The 21,193-nt window shown below is 40.1% G+C and overlaps 1 protein-coding gene across 4 annotated transcripts in view; it reads right to left on the bottom strand.

The window, feature by feature from the left end:
• Positions 1 to 249: 249 nt before the first annotated feature.
• Tif-IA (RNA polymerase I-specific transcription initiation factor RRN3 homolog Tif-IA) overlaps positions 250 to 21,193 on the bottom strand; it is a 282,972-nt gene continuing 262,028 nt past the window's right edge. For all 4 annotated transcript variants that reach the window (XM_090377082.1, XM_090377081.1, XM_090377084.1 and 1 more), the window contains one exon: positions 250 to 503. In XM_090377082.1, coding sequence (XP_090233208.1) covers positions 342 to 503 — 162 coding nt within the window. In that variant the 3' untranslated portion in view covers positions 250 to 341. The remainder of the gene's footprint in view (positions 504 to 21,193) is intronic.

The raw sequence follows: 21,193 nt of genomic DNA, 5'->3' as shown, positions 1-21,193 counted from the left end.
TCCTGGTCTGGCTTCTCATGCTGTGGATGATGGGAGGTGCCTTCCTTGATGATTGCGCCTCTGAGTAACTATTGTTGTTGGAAGTATAGGCATTTCAAGAAAACTAGGAGGGAATTTATTTTTAAGCCCTTACCACCAAACAACACAAAAAAAAAAAAAAATTATTCAAAATAATTTTATCCTGTTCAACATCAAAGAATTTTGAAATAAATGTGTGTTGTACTCACGCTTTCAAAGAATAGCACAAAATTCAGTATAAATAATTGATTTTATTTTTAAGCATAACTGAGAATTATGTAAGTCTATTGTATTCACAGCTCTAATGATTTAACGAGTAGAAACTAATTTTTCTTTGGATTTTTATATGCATCTAATCCTATATATTTCCACGATGCAGTTTTCTCTCTGAAGCCAGGAGAAGTGGCATATGGCATAACATCAGGGATGTCAACAAAATTCTTTTGTGGTGATTTATTCATATCTACAAGAGAGTCCTCTTCATTCTAAAGAGAAAAAATAAATGATTAATTCCAGATTACAGACTTTTTATGATGCATATAGATATTACACATTCTGCATGTGTATAATAATTTGATAATTAAAATGTACATACAGATAACTGCAATTGGTTCATTATATTCTGTGATTAGCCTATATTATTTTTAGCTTTATAATACAATAATAAAGGTGGAGTTGGGTTTCTGGTCCATAAAGATATAAAAAACATTTTGGAATTCAAAAGTACATCACCAAGGATGTCGAGACTAATACTCAAGATTTCTAAGAGGTACAAGCTAAAGGTTATAATGATTTATGCACCAACATCGAGCCATGATGATGAAGAGGTTGAAGAAATGTACACCGAAATTGAGTCTTCTAGATGAGCATAAAACCCACTACACTATTATTACGGGGGACTTCAATGCTAGGTTGGAAAAAGACAAATCAGTGCAGAAAGAGGAACTATAGGAAATTTTGGAATTGGTGAAAGAAATGAAAGAGGTGAAATACTTGTGGAATTTGCAGAATCTCAAGGATTGTCAGTAATCAACACTTTTTTCGAGAAAAGGGTGAACAGAAAGTGGACATGGAAGAGTCCAAATGGATTACAAACTAATGAAATCGATTTCATCCTCACTAACAGAAGATATATTGTGAATGATGTTACCATCCTGAATAAGGTAAATGTTGGAAGTGATCACAGAATGGTAAGATGCACACTTGATATAGATGCAGGAAAGGAGAGGAAAAAATTGACTCGAGTAAATAATACGAAAGTCTTTGAGATAACAGAAGAGGAGAAAGAGCAGTATGTACAGGAACTTAAGAACAAGTTTGAGCTTCTGCAGACTGCTCAGGACCAAGATATCAACGAGGAATATTACAACTTTCTGAAGGTGATAAAGCCCTACAGGGAAAAAAGAAATCCAAAGAAGAAAAAATTAGTCAAGAAACACTTGTTATTATGAACCAAAGGCAACAAATGAAGAGCAAGATAAACACCGATAAGGAGAAAATTGAGTATACTGTTATGCAAAGCCATTAGAAAGAGGCTCAGAGAGGACATAAGAAGATTTAACACAAGAAAAGTAGAACAAGCATTAAGGGAAAACAAAGCACTTAAATCAGCAGCCATGAGCAGTAATCCAGAAAGACAAATGATACCGGAACTGAAGAATAGAAATGATGTACTTATAAATAGCAGAGAAGGCATAATTCAAATAGCAGAAGACTACTATAGAGAATTATACAAGGAACAAGGGAATGACGCCAGCAGTGGGGAAGATACCTAACACAACACATGGGTTGTGTTAGGTAGCTAAGAATAGATATAGGTGCATGTATACTTGCGTGTACACCAACGCTAAGAGTTTAGTAAAAAAATTTGATGAATTTGAGGTATTGCTCAAAACATCAAAGGCAGATATTGTTGGGATATCAGAGACGTGGGGTGTCACACAGATATAAAGAATGCAGAACTGGAATTTGGGGAGTACAACGTCTACAGAAAGGATAGACTGGATAGGAAGGGAGAAGGGGTTATGCTATTAGTTAAGAAATACATAAAATCCAAGGAAGTGAAGCCAGTCGACATCGCTGGACAGTGCAGTGTCGAGTCAGTTTGGTGTGACATAAGCATTGGAAGATCAAAATTGAGTAGGAGTGTGCTATAGGCCTAATGACTCTGATGAGTATAATAAGAAACTGTACAGGGAAATAGAGTGGGCCAGTAAATCAGAGAGTCTTATAATGGGAGATTTTAATTTCCCAGATATTGACTGGAATTTGGGGTCTGGTCACTCACACACTAGCAAGGCTTTTGTGGATTTACTGGATGATTGTTTTCTACATCAGCATGTTCGGGAGGCAACTAGAGGGAGGAATACTCTTGATTTGATTATCAGCAGTGATTCTTCATGCATTAACAATCTACAGATAAATGAACCACTAGGTGGCAGTGATCACAGTGTGCTGAAGTGGGATTTACTCAAAGAGCTAACTACCATTAGGGGTAAAGGGAAGGGTTATTGCTTTCGTAAAGGCGACTACGATGGACTGAGACAGTATTTAAATTCTATACAGTGGGACCAACTGATGATGTTACCAACAGCAAATGCAAAATGGGAAGCATTCAAAGAACTTATCTTGGAAGCTACTAGGCTTTACATACCAACTAAGAAATATTGTTGAAGGTTTAGGCCTAAATGGATGTCAGATGAACTGATGAGGCATATGGCAGAGAAGAAACATGCATGGGATACATACAAATTAACACATGACACAGAAGCCTATGATAGATACAAGTTGATCTGTAACCAAGTTACAAAGAAGGTTAGGCAGGCGAAGACAGATTACAAGAAATCTTTGGCAAGGGATGCAAAGAGTTCTTTACTTATGTAAACTCTAGAAGGAAGCGGATGAATCAGATTGGTCCACTTGTTATCGATGGGTCAACTGTTGATGATCCTGCTCAGGTAGCTAACAAACTAAATGAATATTTTGCCTCGACATTCACACATGAGGAGTTATTTAGCGAGGGGAATGCCAGAGGTGTATTCAACTCTAGCAGTAAGCCAGAGAATCTTGTAATAACTGAGAGTAAAGTGGAGGAGAAATTGTTGAAGATAAACACAAGAAAGGCACCTGGGGTGGATGGGATCTATCCAGTTATATTAAAGGAGGTAGCAGAGGAAGTAAGCAAACCCTTAGCCATAATTATGAGAGCTTCCTTGGACTCAGGGGAGGTACCCACAGACTGCAGATGTGGAAATGTGACCCCAATTCACAAAGGAGGATCAAAGGCTGACACAAGTAATTATAGACGTGTGAGTTTAACTTCTGTTCCAGGAAAATTAATGGAGGCACTAGTTAAAGAAGCACTGCAGGATCATTTAGACAAGACTTCAGTTATAGCTCGGACACAGCATGGTTTTGTTAAGGGGAAGTCTTGCCTGACCAATTTGATTGGATACAATGATGCAGTCACAAAGGAACTGGATGCAGGGAATAACTTTGATATTATATACTTGGATCTTAGAAAGGCTTTTGATACTGTTGCACATGGAAGACTGCTGCACAAATTGGAGCAGTGTGACACTGGAGGCAAATTGCTGCTGTGGGTAAAGGGGTGGCTGAGGGGGAGAAGACAGAGTGGTAATCAATGGACACTGCTCATCGCGGACTAATGTTATTAGTGGAGTCCCTCAGGGCTCAGTGTTGGGTCCATTATTGTTTTCTGTATTCATAAATGATATTGATGGTGGTATATCAAGCTTAATGTCGAAGTTTGCAGACGATACAAAGGTAGGCAGAGTTGTCAAGGACACTACTGACACTATGCTGCTGCTGCTGCTGACTACTGACACTATGCTGCTGCAACAGGTCTGGAAAGGTTGAGCAGATGGGCTGAGAGGTGGCAAATGAAGTTTAACATTGACAAATTAAAGTACTACACATAGGAAACAGCAACCCCAGAGCAACGTATCAACTCTGTGGTACTACACTGACAGTGGTAGAGAATGAAAGGGACCTGGGGGTGGTTGTGCAGGCAGATATGAAGTTCTCTGAGCAGTGCAGACAGGCGGCAAGAGTAGCTCATGGTGTATTGTCAATGATATATAGGAATTTTTCTAGCAGGGATAAGGAGGTGATTATTCCCTTGTATAAGGCAATGGTCAGGCCACACCTAGAGTACTGTATACAGGTCTGGAGGCCTCATTTCAAGAAGGATGTAGAGCTGCTGGAACGAGTACAGAGAAGGGCAACAAGATTAGTGAATGGAACAAAGGGGTGCTCTTACGAAGAAAGGCTTAAGTTTTGCAAATTACAGTGTCTGGAGACTAGGCACCAGCGAGGTGATCTGATAGAGGTGTATAAAGCATTGAATGGTTTGAGCATGCTAAATGCTGATGGGATTCTTCCTCTCGCTCAGAATAAACACCCGAGAGTGCATAAATTCAAATTGAGGAAAGACAGATGTAGGATAGACGTGCGGAAATTTGCCTTTAGCCAGCGAGTGGTTGGTTGGTGGAACAGACTTCCATCCCTTGTCGTGGAAGTTGATAGCCTAAATAAGTTTAAGGCTCAGCTGGACAGGTATTTTGAACGAACAGCGGGGTGAAGTGGAAGTGGTTTCTTTTTTTTTTTTTGGCTGATGCTGCATAAGCTTGCTTTCTTGCATCAAATGCCTCTACTAATGCTAATGCTAAAGCCTCAGTTCGTGCTTCTCATTCAGCAGCGTCAGAATTAGCCTTTCATGCCATTAACGAAAAACATTTTTATTTAACGAGGCCAAAATACGTAATGTTCAACGTAATTATATGTGACTATTAATTGCAGAAACCGTAGAAATTAAATGACACGAGAATTCTGTTAATGTTCGGCGGCCATATTTGATCTCCGATGTGTGGACCTTTAAGCGCATGCGTGAAGAGAAATAATCACTATTTAAATTTCAGGTTTAACCCAATTCGGTAATTTTCATTCCTGTGATCACGACACATGGTCGAAAAACGTCAGCTTCAGGAAGGAAAATCGTTTTGAATATTTTTGTTAGATTTTTTTTTAATTGCGCTAATTTGATTTTTAATTGTTTTAAATTGATTTGAATTGTGTTAAATTGGATTTTTAATTATTTAATTATTTATATTTTTAGTCTAATGTACCGGGAAGTTGTCGATTTTTTCGTTTTTTCCGTTTTAATTTCTGGAGGGTATCATACAGAAGTGTTCTACGTACTATATTGAGGTAAACTCCTCTTATTATTTTACAAATATTATCAACGTAGAACGTATTGAGTATTACAACTCTGATTCATACTATCTAATAACAATAATATGTAATTTTTGACAAACTACACAATACATAATTTAACTTTACAGCCTCAGACATGGGAGTCAGCAGCATGGTGGTACACATCCTTTGGATTTTGAAGTAATACACAATTTTTAATATTTTCATTAATCTATTTTGAGGAAAATTTGGTGAACAAAAAATTGATTCTCACATTCACCATCTTGAAAAATATCCTGCCCGCACCCATGGCCTCAGAGCAGAGCAAGCAATGTAAAGAGCTGAAAGTAGAGGGAATCCTTTGACTCAGGAGAGAACTGCCGAGGGTAGTTCTACAATAACAGCCTTATGAAGTGCTACTTGTTACACATTTGCAAAGCTAAATGGAGTGGGATACAATACAGCCAAAGGGAGAATTTTTGGTGCAAAGAGCGTGAGGAGATTAAGCACAAACTCAGCCATTCTGATGGACATTTATGAAAGTGAAAGAACAGGTTTCTATAAAGAATTAAATTGGGGGATCCATGGATTTACTTAACAGATAGAGGGGATTGTTCAGAAAAAAACTGCGTTAGGATTAAATTTGAAAGTGTCTGGAGTTTTGTCAAACGTGATAGGAAGAAATTCATTTTTTTCTCATCATGGTCTTTGCTTGTTAACAGTGAGACTTTTTTATGGGGATGGGACAGACTTAAATAGAAGCAGTGTAAGTTTATTTATTGAGGGAATATTAGGTGGGTCAGAAAACTAATAGCTTGGGAAGAGACACAGACTAACAGTTTAATTGTAGCCTTAAGTAGAGCTGAAACTCTACTGGGATATGCAGCAACCTAGAAAGCAAGGTGTGGGGGATTACAAACAATGCTGATGGCCCTCATGGGACAAGCAATTATATGGGCTGTATAAGGGTTACTAGAAGAAAAAAACAGGTCAACATATCTTGTCTGTACATTAATTTTAGGTACAAATAAATCTGAAGATTTTGAAGTATTGATTAAGTCATTAAATGTGGATATTGTGGACACATGGTGCCACTCATATATACAGGATTTAATTTTAGTCTTACTGGCACATTAGCAACTAGGGTATAATGTGCCAAAACCTCATCATAGAACAGGAATTTCAGTGACCATTGGAATTAAGTCACTACATCAATATGCATAATGTTAAAATAGGTAAAAATGATATATATAGATGCAGTTTGTTTGTAAACAAAGGGACACTGGATAAAATGACAAATAGATAAAATAATGCTGCAATCCTCATAGAGGAGTCATCAGCCCTCAGCATAAACAAATGCATAAGATGACTGTTCTAGCAGAGGCAAGCAAGCAACTTCCCTTCTATTGTTCCAGTGCAGATTAGACTGCCAAAGTTTTATTAAAGGCTTAATTTGATACAACTGATTTGTGTGTGTGTCCATGCCACGATTTTTGCTACTGGGATAGTAATTTAATCTGGTAAAATCTGCAGAATGTTCTTCGAACCATATTCTATTCACCACTGCTCTGTGGGGAGGAGCATTGTCCTGCTGGAAGAGTCCATTGCCCTGTGGGTGCACAATGACCACGACGGGATGCAGTGGTCTGCAAGGATAGATGCATAACCTGGACTGTTCAGAGATGCATCTAGACTCTAGATGCATCTCTGAACAGTCCTAGATTCTAGACGTACCAGAGGTCCCAACGTGTACCATTTGGACACGCCCCAGACCATTACCGACCATCCACAGCTTTGTGCAGTTTCCTCCCATCCTCTCTAAATAACTGGAAAAGGGACTCATTGGACCAGGAGACCAGTCTCCAACACCCAAGTTCCAGTGCTGGTGTTCTTTTGTCTAGCTGAGGTGTAGAGTCTTGTGTCGTGGTGTTAGCAATGGAATTCTGGTGGGTCGGTGGCTCCTATAACCTATTGTGGCTAATGATTGTCCGATGGTCTTAGTGGAGACATTTCTTGTACCTCCCTTGTTGAAGTCGGTGGTGATTTGTACCACTGTGACTCTCCAGTTGGCTGAAGCAATGGGAGGCAGACATGGATGCACGTTCATCCACCACCTTTTTCCAACAACAGAGCTGTCCACAATGAGATGTTATTCTGGAAATGGCATATTCCCAATACACTCTTGACACTGTCGAATGGGGATAGTGTAATTTCTGTGCCACTTCCACGATAGAGTGACCTATGCATTGGGCATCCAGTACTGTCTACGTGAATGCAGTGTACCTATATACCTGCCAAGCAGTGGGTTTGTCCAATAGTGACAGGGGTGACACTGCATTGCCCAGGAGCCAGGTATACCATGAATTCTGTCCTGTCAGTGTACTATCTGGGAAAATGACAGTGTATCCTACAGATTATTCAGACTTCAAACCATCAGTAAAGACATGTTGTTATTTGTTTTTTAGGAGCATTAGCAACTAAGGCTATATTGCTACGGGGACATCCGGTGGTCATTTCTTGACCTTCCGCATCCTCTGTACTTGGTGGTCACGGGCTCAAACCCCAGTCTAATCAAGAAGCGTGTGCTATGCACTGCTGCTCCTGCCCACCTGGCTACGAAGGTGCCTAGTAGTAAAGACATGCACAGAATGCCAGGTGGACAGAAGTGGAGTGCTGGCTGTCCTCCAATTTTTATTGATGAAGTTGCATAATGGCAAATTTAAGCACGCCAAAGTGAAAGGCAGTGCCTTGGTAACTGGGCAATTTTTTCTAAAACGAAGGAATGATTAGGAAGTGTTACAGCTATTTTCCCGTCTTTGCTCAAAAATGGATGTGCCACATGGGGTGGTCTGCTAGGGATTTTAGTTTAAAAGTATACTGTAGTGGCAATTGCTGCAAAAGAGGCAGTTTGGTAGCTTTGACATAATTACTCTGTAAAGATATTCTAAATGTGCAAGTAGCAACATGGTCTGTGGTAGATGCATAAACCTGGCAACCATAATCTATGCATCACAGTCTAAAACTATGAACAAATAAGTGCATGATAGATTCAAAATAAAGTGAAATGATCTGCATCCAAGCTGTTGACAAGATGGGATGGAAGAGATTCAGGCTTTTCCTGCAATTTGTCGACAGCTGGCAGCTATGTCAGAGAAATGTCACTTATCAAATATAAGCTCCAGGAATTTTGTGTCAGGTGCTACTGCAATGGCAAATTATCTGAGCTTTAGTTCTGGTTCAGGGTGAAGTTTCTATTTGTGACAAAAATGTATGCAATTTTCCAAGGTGAAAACCTGAAACTGTTAGCCAATGCACAAGACTCAAGACTGACAACAGTTTTCTGCAACAGTTGTTCGATGACCCTCATGTCACATGACTATGCAAAAAGTCATCATGTTTCAGAAGAATCAAATATTCCAATCCAGATCTCTCCAAACGAGTGACCAGTGGTGAAACTACTAAGACTGAGTAGTGGGCATGAGGCTATTATCACATTAACCAAGAATTTGGCAGCTCCAGCAAATGCTAAGTTTTCATTTATACTTAGTCATTTTATTGACTTAATTGTTATAATAAATTATTTTCTATATGTTGCTTTATAATTCTAGCCAAGCTCAGTGTTTTATTTTTGAATTTAGATAGCAATTTTGAAAGTAAATACTTAGTGTCCGCAGATTTTCATTCGTAAATTTCCGCCATTGTTATACGATACGGAATAGCGTAAGGTTAACAAAATACTAGATAGTGAAAAACGTACCACTGTATTAGAAATCTGTTAGATTACTATAGTATTATCAATTAATCAGTAAAATTTATTAATCTTATTAAAGTTCATTGTTAACTGAATTATACTTAACAGAATCATGACCAGTCTAGAGCAGCAAAGCAGGGTTCACAGAATACCCATAGTGCTGTGACTCACGGGAGACCGAAGGGAGCGATTCTCCAATGCATCACAGTCTAAAACTATGAACAAAATGTGAAATGTTTAGAGACCTGTCTAGAACAGGACATTATCAAGCCATGGAGGATGACTTTGTGTGTGCTAGGTGCAGAGACTGAAGAAATTAGGTGCCAACTCAGCGTTCTGATGGGCGTCTATGGGAGTTTGAGGTGTAGGGTAAATTCGTCAATTTTATTTATTATATTTCTAGTATTAGTGTACATGCAAGTATACATGCACTTGTTCTTACTCTTTGCTACCCTAACACAGCTAATGTATTTACTTGTTCCATGATGACTCCCAGCAGCTCTTGAAGGCCCCAGCAACTTCCTCTCTAGGCTGCTGTTTTACAATAGCAGCAGTGCAAGAATCACTTTTGCCTCTGCCTGCAGCTACCAGTAATCTTTTAGGGAAGGGTTGACCGGAACTTAGCTCTAGAGACTAAACATGAGTTCCACCACTTCAAGCCTCCAATAAGAGAAGTGGTGGTATTGCACCGGTTGATGAGTCATCTACCACCTAGTACTGCCTGGTAACATAGAGGGGGCGGCATTCCTCCATGTGGTGTGGGTGCCACCTCGACCCCTGCTTACGTTGGTTCACATCTGGGTGGTCACGTCCATGTACTTGTGCATGGAGGTTATACCCAGGATTACTAACAGTCCCACCATTGTGAAGGTGCAAGCAGAGGATCTGGCTGTCAAAGATCGTCCGGATTTCACCGAAATTGAGTCCACTTGACTTGAGTGTCACCCGAATATCAATTCCATCAGTGTTTTAGACTCCCAGGTAGCAAGAACAGCTTGTCTGTAACAACCTCTAGGACCACAAGACATTGACAAGGGTCGACAAGGTTCTCATCATATACTCCCTCCTATCGTGTCTGGGCAGAATTGCTGACACTTTCAAATTTAACCCTAACTCGCTATTTTTTTCCAGCACTGACCTGTACAACAATATCACCTTTTGTACCCGTAAAAGATATCTGCCCTACGTCATCAAATTTTGCCCCTGGCAGATATTCCCTGTTCCTGTTCCACCTATCCTTTTTGCATAATATATTCCCCATCTCCCCGACAATAACTAGTTCCTGTGGGACCAGTGCATTCTGCCTTGGAGATTTCCACTGTGTTTCCTGATGCACAGGAGTGAGCTCTGGAGTTAAGTTGGGCAGCGGAGAGCTTGATGGGCCCCTCATATTAATTTCTTCGAGGGTATTTACCCTACACCTCAAATTCCCATAAATAAAATTGACGAATTTGAAGTGCTGAAGATATCAAAGGCAGATATTGTTGGGATATCAGAGACATGGTGTCACACAATATATGCAGTGCAGAATTGGAATTTGGGAGAGTAGAATGTGTACAGAAAGGACAGACAGGGTAGGAAGGGATGGAAGGGTTATGCTGTTAGTTAAGCAACCCAAAATATAAGGAAGCGCATCCAGATGACATGGGTGGACAGTGCTATGTTGAGTCTGTTTGGTGTGACATAAACACTGGGAAAGGGAAAATAAGAGTAGGAGTATGTTATAGGCCTAATAACTCTGATGAGTACAATGAACAGTTGTGCAGAGAAACAGAATGTCTTGTAATGGGGGATTTTAATTTTCCAGATATTGACTGGAATATTGTAGAAGTTGATAGCTTAAATAGATTCAAGGCAGAACTGGACAAACATTTGGAACGAATGAATGGGTGAAATGAAAAGGTGTGTGTGTTTTTTTTGTCTTTTTTGCATCATGCTTTCTTGCATCATGTGCCCTTGCTAATGCTAATCTGAAGACTAGGCACCTGCGAGGTGACTTGATCGAGGTGTATAAGGCCTTGATTGGTTTGAGCAGGCTCAATGCTGATAGGATACTTCCGCTTGCTCAGATTAAGAACCTGAGGGGGCACAGTTTCTCACTGAGGAAAGACAGTTGTAGAACAGATGTGCAGAAATTTGCCTTTAGCCAGCAGATAATTGATTTCTGGAACATTTTAGGAAGAATGTAGGGCTGCTTGAACGAATACAGAGAGGGGCAATGAGAGTGGTGAATGGAACAAACGGTTGCTGTTACCAAGAAAGGCTTATGTTCTGCAAATTGCAGTGTCTTCACTGCAATACTAGGCACCTTCGAGGTGATCTGATTGAAGTGTATAAGGCCTTGAATGGGTTGAGCAAGCTGAATGCTGATGGGATTATTTCTCTTGCTAAGATTAAGAACCCCAGGGGCACAGATTGAAATTGAGGAAAGACAGTTGTAGAATAGATGTGTGGAAATTTGCCTTTAGCCAGCGGGTAGTTGATTGATGGAACAAGCTTTCATCTTTTGTTGTGCAAGTTGATAGAATAAATAAATTTAAGGTTGAGCTGGACAGGCATTTGGAATGAATGGAAGGGTGAAATGAGAGGTTTTTTTTTTTTTTTTTTTGACTGATGCTTCATAAGCTTGCTTTCTTGCATCGTATGCCTCTACTACTGCTAACGCTAAAGTGAAGTGAAAGCTTAAATAAATTTAAGGCTGAAGTAGACAAACATTTGAAGTGACTGGATGTATGATATGGGAAGGGTTTTTTTGTTTGTTTTTTTTGGTTGATGCTTAATAAGTTTGCTTTCTTGCATCGTAAGTCTCAACTAATGTTAATGAGGGAACTGTTCATAATTTGAAGTTCTTTGGTAATGAAATTAACTTTGATAGCAAAAAAGAATACAATATTTAAAAGTGATCTTTAAATGTATTAAGAGAAGGGGGGTTTCAAAACTATCAAGAAAGGGGAATGGACACACATACAAACGTGGAATGAGTAGTCTGAGAAATTTTTTTTAAATAAAAACTGCAAGGTAACTCCTAAGACCAAGATTGTCTTTTACACCTCCAATTTTCCAAGCCATGTCACATGCTTTTTCCATATCAAAGAACAAGAGCACCTGGTGTTCATGTTTATGCCATATTAAATAGATAAGTGTCAACCTGTTCCTTCAGCAGTTACACTGTGTCTTGGAACACAGCTATTGAGAGCAATAAGGCATTAATTCTTTAGGATTTTTGGATCCTTTCCTTGGTTTCGGGAAGGCAAGTACAATTAGTATTTCAATTTGTCAATAGTCCTTGAGGTTTTCACAGACATTCTCTCAGATATATCAGAGACAAGCTGTACTTGCTACCTGAGTGTCTAAAAAACACTGATGGAACTGATATTTGGGTGACACTAAAGTCAATTGGACCCAATTTCGGTGAGGTCTGGACAGTTTGTGACAGCCAAATCCTCTGCTTGCACCTTCACAATGGTGGGACTGTTAATAATCTTCGGTATAACCTCCATGCACAAGCACACTGTGGGTGACTACCCAGGTGTGAACCAACGTAAGCAGGGGTCAAGGTGTGGTGCCAACACCACATGGAGGAATGCTGCCCCTCTCTGTTACCAGGCAATACTACGTGGGAGATGACTCTCATCAACTGGTGCAATACCACCAGTTTGCTTATTGGAGGCTTGAAGTGGTGGAACCCATGTTTAGTCTCCAGAACTAAGTTCCGGTCAACCCTTCCCCATCTCTTCCATCATGCAGTATGACTGATAACTTTTGAGGTTATGATGAACATCATGGCGAGAACGAACCTTCCTTACATTTCAAGGGTAAAGCTTTATAATGGTGTTTGCAGGCCAGCCGCTAGTTAGTACACTGGACCGAACCTCTAAAGCTGACCTGCTAGCATTCCATTTTTCTTCCAACTCGAGTATTAATGATCTTGGTAAAACACCTTCCACCATTCCCAACACACTCCATTCAATGCCTCCTGTGGTTTTCTGTCAAAAGTATGTCAGAAGGATTTTGACGAATCTTAATGCTAAGAAAGCTCCAGGTCCTGATAGTATTTCTCCACTTGTTCTCAAAACCTGTGCTCCTGGATTTACTATTATTCTTTGCTGCCTTTTTTCACTTTCTTATTCCAAAGGTGTTTTTCCTACTACTTGGAAATTTGCTCAGCCAGTCAGTTCCTAAAAAGGGTGACAAATCCCTCCCATCCAATTATCATCCCATTGCAATTACTTCTACTCTTTCTAAAGTAATGGAGACAACGATTAACTGCCAACTCTTAAACAACCTAGACACCTTCTGACTGATCAACGATCCCCAGTATGGATTCTGTCAGTGTCGATTCACTGGTCATATTCTGGCTTATGTTACCCATTTATGGACAAATTCAATGGAAAAGTTTGGTGAAACAAAAGCAGTTGCTCTTGACATCTCAAAGCCTTTCAATCATTTTTGGCATAAAGGTCTTCTAAACAAGCTTCCATCTTATGGTTTGCCAACTGTTTTTTGTAATTGGTTATCTAGTTTTCTCGTTGAACACTCACTGATGGTAGATGGCTCTGTCTTCTAACTTCTCCACTAATGCTGGAGTCCCCCAAGGTTCACTTCTTTCCCCTACTCTTTTCCTCTTGTATATTAATGATCTTCTTCCATTGACTTGAAATCCTATCCATAGTTTTGCTGATGATAGCACATTGCATTCCACTTTCCATTTTGAAAAACCTTGCCCTGCTCAATCAGTTTCAACTTCTCGAATATCCGCTACCAATTCCTTAAATGCCAATCTCTAGGTAATTCTCCAGTGGGGAAAAGTCAACTTAGTTGATTTCAATCCTTCTAAAACTGAGTCTTGTCTTATATCTCGCAAAAAGGATTCTTCTGCTCCTATGCTTATCTTTGGTGGCACTCTGATTTCTAGGCAAAATGATGTATCTCTTTTGGGGATTACCCATATTTCTAATCTCTCTTGGCACAAGCACATTACAAATATTGCTTCCTCTGCAGGCACCTCTGTAGCCAGGTGGGCAGAAGCAGCAGTGCGTAGCATGCACTTCTTGATTAGAAAGGGGTTCGAGCTTGTGACCACCAAATACGGAGGATGCGGAAAGGTCAGGGAATGACCACCGCATATCCCTGGAGCAATATGGCCTTAGTTGCTAATGCTCCTAAAAACCAAATAACAACAACAGCTTCCTCTGCATATAAAAAACTTGGTTTTCTCTTTGGCTCTCTCGGCTTTATTTTCCTTCCAAATTCTGTACAAATCGCAAATCCGTCCAACCATGGAATATCGTTCCCACATTTGGAGAGGTGCCAGACCTCCCCAGATGTGGGAACGATAAACCTCTCTCAGTCTTCTAGGTTCCATTCAGAAGAGGGCAGCTTCTAGGTTCCATTCAGAAGAGGGCACGGTACTAAGTACTATAAGTTCTAATTAATGACTTCTCTCTAACAGAGTCTCTCCACACGCTGTCTCATAGATGTACTCTTTCTGCTGCATGCCTTTTCTACAGATACTTCCATGGGCAGTGTTCTTCTGAATTGGCTTCTATAATTCACGCTCGCTCTCTCTCTCTCTTTCAAAACAGTCCAAACACGTGCTGCCACCAGCCAACATCCATTTACTGTCCAACTTCAAACTCACAGAACCAACTTTTCATCATCTTCATTTATTCATTCAACTGCTGTTTTCTGGAACAACATTCCTTCACATGTATTTCCTGAATATTACAGTCTACAGAAGTTCAAGTCTTAATGTCAACAAATATCTTCTTTCTTTCGTCTTCTCCAACCTCCAACCCAAGCACGGTACTAAGTACTATAAGTTCTAATACCTCTTGTGTTTGGGGTTTTCATAAAAAATTGGGCAAAAGTGCCATGGAAAAGTCTCAAATGATGAAGAAAGCGTATGGAGAGAATTGTCTGTATCATACACATATGTTCGAGCGGCATAAACGTTTTGCCCACAGAAGAGAATCACTGGAAGACAATAAACATCGGGGCCCAGCAAAAACAGTTTTAATGACAGAGTTGATTGAAAAGATGTGGGAAATCATTACCAATGATTAATATGCAATGTTTGAACAATTTCAGAAGATTGTGTGTGTGTTAATAATACACAATCTTCTGAAAATAATCGACAAATAATAACCCACGATTTGAAGAAAATGAAGGTCTGTGTGCAGTTTGTTCACATTCATTAATAGACTGCCAATAACAGATATGAGTTGAACACAGCAGAGAACTCATTGAGGCTGGTGATAGGAAACTCAACTTCCTGAATTCAATCAATATGGGTGAAAAGATATGGTGTTTTGAGTACAACTTCACAATGAAGTGTCAAAGTGTGGAGTGGAAGTCCACACTTTGACACTTCATTGCAGTGAGGAATGCCAAAAAATGCTCATTAAAAAGGGTCAAATTCAAAACCATTCTCATCACTTTCTACGATAGCAAGGAAATTGTGCACAAACAGTTCCTGTCCAACGGCCAAATTGTTATTGCTATCTACCAACTAGATGTTTTGAAACATTTGTTACAGAGAATCCATTGTGTGCAGCCTCAGCATGGAGGAGATGACAACTGGTTTCTCTTTCACAACAATGCACTAAGCCATAAGGCTCACAATGTTTAAGAGTTTTTTGGCTATCAAAAATGTCCGCATATTTCTTTTTGTCTTTCATTTTGTTAATTAAACTTCTATTCAAAGTTAATTTCATTACTCCAATGATCATTTCCTCAATGATTTCTCATGGTCAGCCTGTAAGCTTGTCATGCTTTAAGTGCATTAGAAGTTTGATTCTAATGCACTTAAAGCGGTCCAAGCCACTTTAAGTGCATTAAAGCTAGCCTTGGCTTTAAGTGCTATAGAGCTAGCCTTGGAACACATTCTAATGTGGTCCAAGGCTAGCTCTATAGCATACAACTCTTTTGTGTGTATACTACGCTCATTGGGAATCTTCCCAGATAACCTTGCTATCTTGGCAGCAGATTCCACAGATGATTCTGACTGAGCAATCAGTGAAATACGCCAGGGGCTCATATCTGATGAGTATGGGCTTGGCATACCCAGAGTCTTAAGCACGATATCATCACTCTTCTCTTTCTTGGTGATTCCCTTCTAGCTTCCAAGATTAATTCTTTGAATGCTTCCCATTCAAAAACGAGTATTTTGCATCTACATTCACGCATGAGGAGTTATTCAGGAAGGAGAATGATGTAGGTAAAGTAAACATTGGCAGTGAGCTGGATGATTTTGTAATAACTGAGAGGGAAGTGGAGGAGAGATTGTTGAGGATAAACATAAAAAAGGCACCTGGGGTGGATGGGATCTATCCAGTTATATTAAAGGAGGCAGCAAAGGAAGTAAGCAAACCCTTAGCCATAATTATGAGAGCTTCCTTGGACTCAGGGGAGGTACCTATGGACTGGAGATGTGCAAATGTGACCCCAATTCACAAAGGAGGTTCAAAGGCTGACACAAGTAATTATAGACCTGTTAGTTTAACTTCTGTTCCAGGTAAATTAATGGAGGCACTGGTTAAAGAAGCACTGCAGGATCATCTAGACAAGAATTCAGTTATAGCTCAGACGCAGCATGGTTTTGTTAAGGGCAGGTCTTGCCTGACCAATTTAAATGGATACTATGATGTAGTCACAAAAGAACTGGATGCAGGGAATAACTTTGATATTATATATTTGGATCTTAGAAAGGCTTTTGATACTGTTGCACATGGAAGACTGCTGCACAAATTGGAGCAGTGTGGCATTGGAGGCAAATTGCTGCTATGGATAAGGGGATGGTTGAGTGGCAGAAGACAGAGAGTGGTAATCAATGGACACTGCTCAACGTGGACTAATGTTATTAGTGGAGTTCCTCAAGGTTCAGTGTTGGGTCCGTTGTTGTTTTCGGTGTTTATGAATGATATTGATGATGGGATATCAAGTTTAATGTCCAAGTTTGCAGATGATACAAAGGTTGGCAGGGTCGTTAAGGACAATACTGACGCTATGCTGCTGCAACAGGATCTGGACAGGTTGAACAGATGGGCTGAGAGGTGGCAAATGAGGTTTAACATCGACAAATGTAAAGTGCTGCATATGGGAAACAGTAACCCCAGAGCAACGTATCAACTCTGCGGTACTACACTGACAGTGGTGGAGAATGAAAAGGACCTGGGGGTAATTGTGCAGGCAGATATGAAGTTCTCTGAGCAGTGCAGACGAGCTGCAAGAGTAGCTCATGGTGTCTTGTCAATGATATACAGGAATTTTTCTAGCAGGGATAAGGAGGTGATTATTCCCTTGTATAAGGCAATGGTAAGGCCACATCTTGAGTACTGTATACAGGTCTGGAGGCCTCATTTCAAGAAGGATGTAGAGCTGCTGGAACGGGTACAGAGAAGGGCAACAAGATTAGTAAATGGAACAAAGGGTTGCTCTTACGAAGAAAGGCTTAAGTTTTGCAAATTACAGAGTCTGGAGACTAGGCACCGGCGAGGTGATCTGATAGAGGTGTATAAGGCTTTGAATGGTTTGAGCATGCTCAATGCCAATGGGATTCTTCATCTTTCTCAGAATAATCACCTCAGAGGGCATAAATTCAAATTGAGGAAGGACGGATGTCGGATAGATGTGCGGAAATTTGCCTTTGGCCAGCGGGTGGTTGGTTGGTGGAACCGACTTCCATCACTGGTTGTTGAAGTTGATAGCCTAAACAAATTTAAAGCTCAACTGGACAGGTATTTCGAACGAATGGAGGGGTGAAATGGGAGTGGGTTTTTTTTTTTTTTTTTTGGCTGATGCTAAATAAGCTTGCTTTCTTGCATCATATGCCTCTGCTAATGCTAATGCATTTTGAATTTGCTGTTGATAATGTTACCAACAGCAAGTTCAAAATGGGAGGCATTCAAAGAATTAATCTTGGAAGCTATTAGACTTTTCATACCAACTAAGAAATATTATTCAAGGTTTAGGCCTAAATGGATGTCAGATGAACTAATGAGACATGTAGCAGAGAAGAAAAATGCATGGGATACATATAACCGGTCTGTAACCAAGTCACAATGAAGATTAGGCAGACAAAGGATGAAAAGAAAAACAGCAAAGTGTTCTTTATTTATGTGAACTCTAGAAGAAAGGGGATAAATCAGATTGGTACACTGGATATCTATGGTTCAACTGTTGATGATCCTGCTCAGGTAGCTAACAAACTAAATGAGTATTTTGCATCTACATTCACACATGAGGAATTATTCAGGGAGGGGAATGCCAGAGGTGAATTAAACTCTGGCAGTGAGCTAGATGATTTTGTAATAACTGAGAGCTAAGTGGAGGAGAAATTGTTGAAGATAAACATAAGAAAGGCATCTGAAATGGATGGGATCTATCCAGTTATATTAAAGGAGGCAGCAAAGGAAGTATGCAAACCCTTAGCTATAATTATGAGAGCTTCCTTGGAATCGGGGGAAGTATCCATGGATTGGAGTTGTGCAAATGTGACCCCAATTCACAAAGGAGGATCAAAGGGCGACACAAGTAATTACAGACCTGTTAGTTTAACTTCTATTCCAGAGAAATTAATGGAGGCACTGGTTAAAGAAGCACTGCAGGATCATCCAAACAAAACTTCAGTTATAGCTTGGACACAGCATGGTTAAGGGGAAGTCTTGTCTGGCCAATTTGATTGCATACTATGATGTGGTCACAAAGGAACTGGATGCAGGGAATAACTTTGATATCATATATTTCACATATATTTCATATACCTCACCATGTACAGGTGAGGGACCACCCAACGTCAAGAGTTGCTAGGACATTAAAAACCGGGTTACTATAAACAGCTTCAAGTGCATATTCAAAAATATCATAAGTATTTGCAAATGATCAGCTAAATTTCCAAGGAGGGCTGGAAAATACACTATGAAACTGTATGGAATGAAGAATACCAAACAAAAAATAATAATAATCTACAGGAAAACGAGTGCATAAATATACTGAAAAGTAATGGATAAGCTTAGAACTAGAAGAGATTTGAAACAAATCAAAAACATTCCTCATTGGTCAGAAATTGGTCCTTGAGGTTGTCACAGACATTCTCTCAGATATGCCAGACAAGATGTACTTGCTACCTATGAGGCTAAAACACTGATGGAACTGATATTCGGGTAACACTCAAGTCAAGTGGACCCAATTTCAGCGAAGTCCGGACGGTCTGTGACAGCCAAATCCTCGGCTTGCACCTTCATGATAGTGGGACTGTTAGTAATCCTAGGTATAACGTCCATGCACAAATACATGGTAGGTGTGAACCAAAGTAAGCAGGGGTCGAGGTGTGGTGCCCACACCACATGGAGGAACACCGCCCCTCTATGTTACCAGGTAGTACTAGGAGGTAGATGACTTTCATCAACCGGTGCAATACCACCACTTTGCTTATTGGAGGCTTGAAGTGGTGGAACCCATGTTTAGTCTCTAGAGCTAAGTTCCGGTCAACCCTTCCCCATCTCTTCCATAATGCAGTATGACTGATGACTTTTGAGGTTATGATAAACATCAGTGAGATCCAATATTCCTTACATTTCGAGGGTACAGCTCTAAAACGGTGTTCGCAGGCCGGCCGCTAGTTAGTACACTGAACCGAACCTATTGGTAACTCTCTAGGAGGCTTCCGGATCAGCTAGTGTATAATCTTGCTACCTCTACTCTGCCAGATAGTGACTGGAGGGAGTCCGAGTAGTGTGTATGCGGGGAGCATTGTCGAGGCCACGTTATGTCAAGGATCTGGGTATATTCTTACCATCTGTAACGCCATATCCAAAAATTTCATTACTTCACACAGCATGTCCCACCCACTTTTCTTACTATTGAATACACCATGAATTGTCAAACTAATAGAACAAGCTTATCTGCGAAAAGATCAAAACTTCCAAAGCACTTCCAAATTCATTTCACAAATATACGTGGTCTCAATTCTAATCTCAATTCTAACGATGTCCATTTCCACTTGCAGTCAGCCAAACTCCATGTACTTTTTCTGACAGAATCTCAGTTATCAGTTGATTCAAATACTCCTCATCTCAGATGCCCAAATTATTCGCTGTATGATTCTTTTCGCCTCAAAGGTGGTACTTGTGCATATGTCCGTTCTGATATTCCCTGTCAGAGACTTGGCAATTTGGAATCTTCTCTCTTTGATCTTCTCTAGCTTAAAATCTCTCTACCTCATTGTGTCAAATTCATCTGTTGTCTCTACCGTTCTCCCAACTCCACTAATCACTTGGAGCTCTTTGACTTCCTCTCTTTGCCACTTGACTTTCTCCAGTCCAACTTTCCTAACAGTTAGGTAATTTTCCTTGGTGATTTTAATGTTCACAACTCCAGCTGGCTTCCGTTTTCAAGTCACACCGACCCAGCTGGTCGAGATGCTGAGGCTTTTGCAATAACTAATGATCTTGCACAGATTGTTCATTTACTTACAAGAATACCAGACAATCCTAATCATACAGCCAATACGCTTGATCTTTTTCTCACAAACAACCCTTCTAAGTACACGGTCGAAGTGAGAGGTCCTTTAGGCACTTCAGATCACAACTTGGTGATTGTCTCTTCCCAACCTCGTGTTGTTTGACATTACAAGAATGCAAAATGGGATGACCTGCAAGACTTCTTTTCTTTGGTCGGATTACTGTTGTAAAAGTAAAAGTTCTGATGTCAACGTTTGCTCAGATCGTGTCAGTGAAATTATTCTTGCAGGAATGGAATCCTTTATCCCAAACTCCACTTTAAAATCTCGTCCTTTATCTAAACCTTGGTTTTCCAATAAATGTGCTAAGGCTGTTCAAGAGAAGAATGTTGCATATTGTAATTGGCTTGTTTCTAATTCTTCAGTTTCATTTTCTGCCTACACCAAAGCTCGCAACAATTGTAAAGCAGTTATTAACCAGTCCAAACTAGAGTTTGAACAGGCTAAGAGTAGAAAACTTGCTTCTTGCCCTAATGGTAGCCGAGCATTCTGGTCTCTTGCCAAAGCTATTGGCCGCAACTTTTGCCCATCTCTGCTCCCACCTCTGTCCAAACCAGATGGTTCTGTTCTCACTTCAGCCAAGGATAAAGCTGACCTGCTAGCATCCCATTTTTCTCTCAACTCATGCATTAACGATCTTGGTAAAACACCTCCCACTATTCCCAACACTCTCCATTCAATGCCTCCTG

The sequence above is a fragment of the Mastigoproctus giganteus genome, chromosome 7 (genome assembly GCF_048544385.1).
Source record: "Mastigoproctus giganteus isolate SK-2022 chromosome 7, ASM4854438v1, whole genome shotgun sequence".
NCBI classification, from domain to species: domain Eukaryota; kingdom Metazoa; phylum Arthropoda; class Arachnida; order Uropygi; family Thelyphonidae; genus Mastigoproctus; species Mastigoproctus giganteus.
This window is presented reverse-complemented; position numbering and strand designations above follow the sequence as displayed.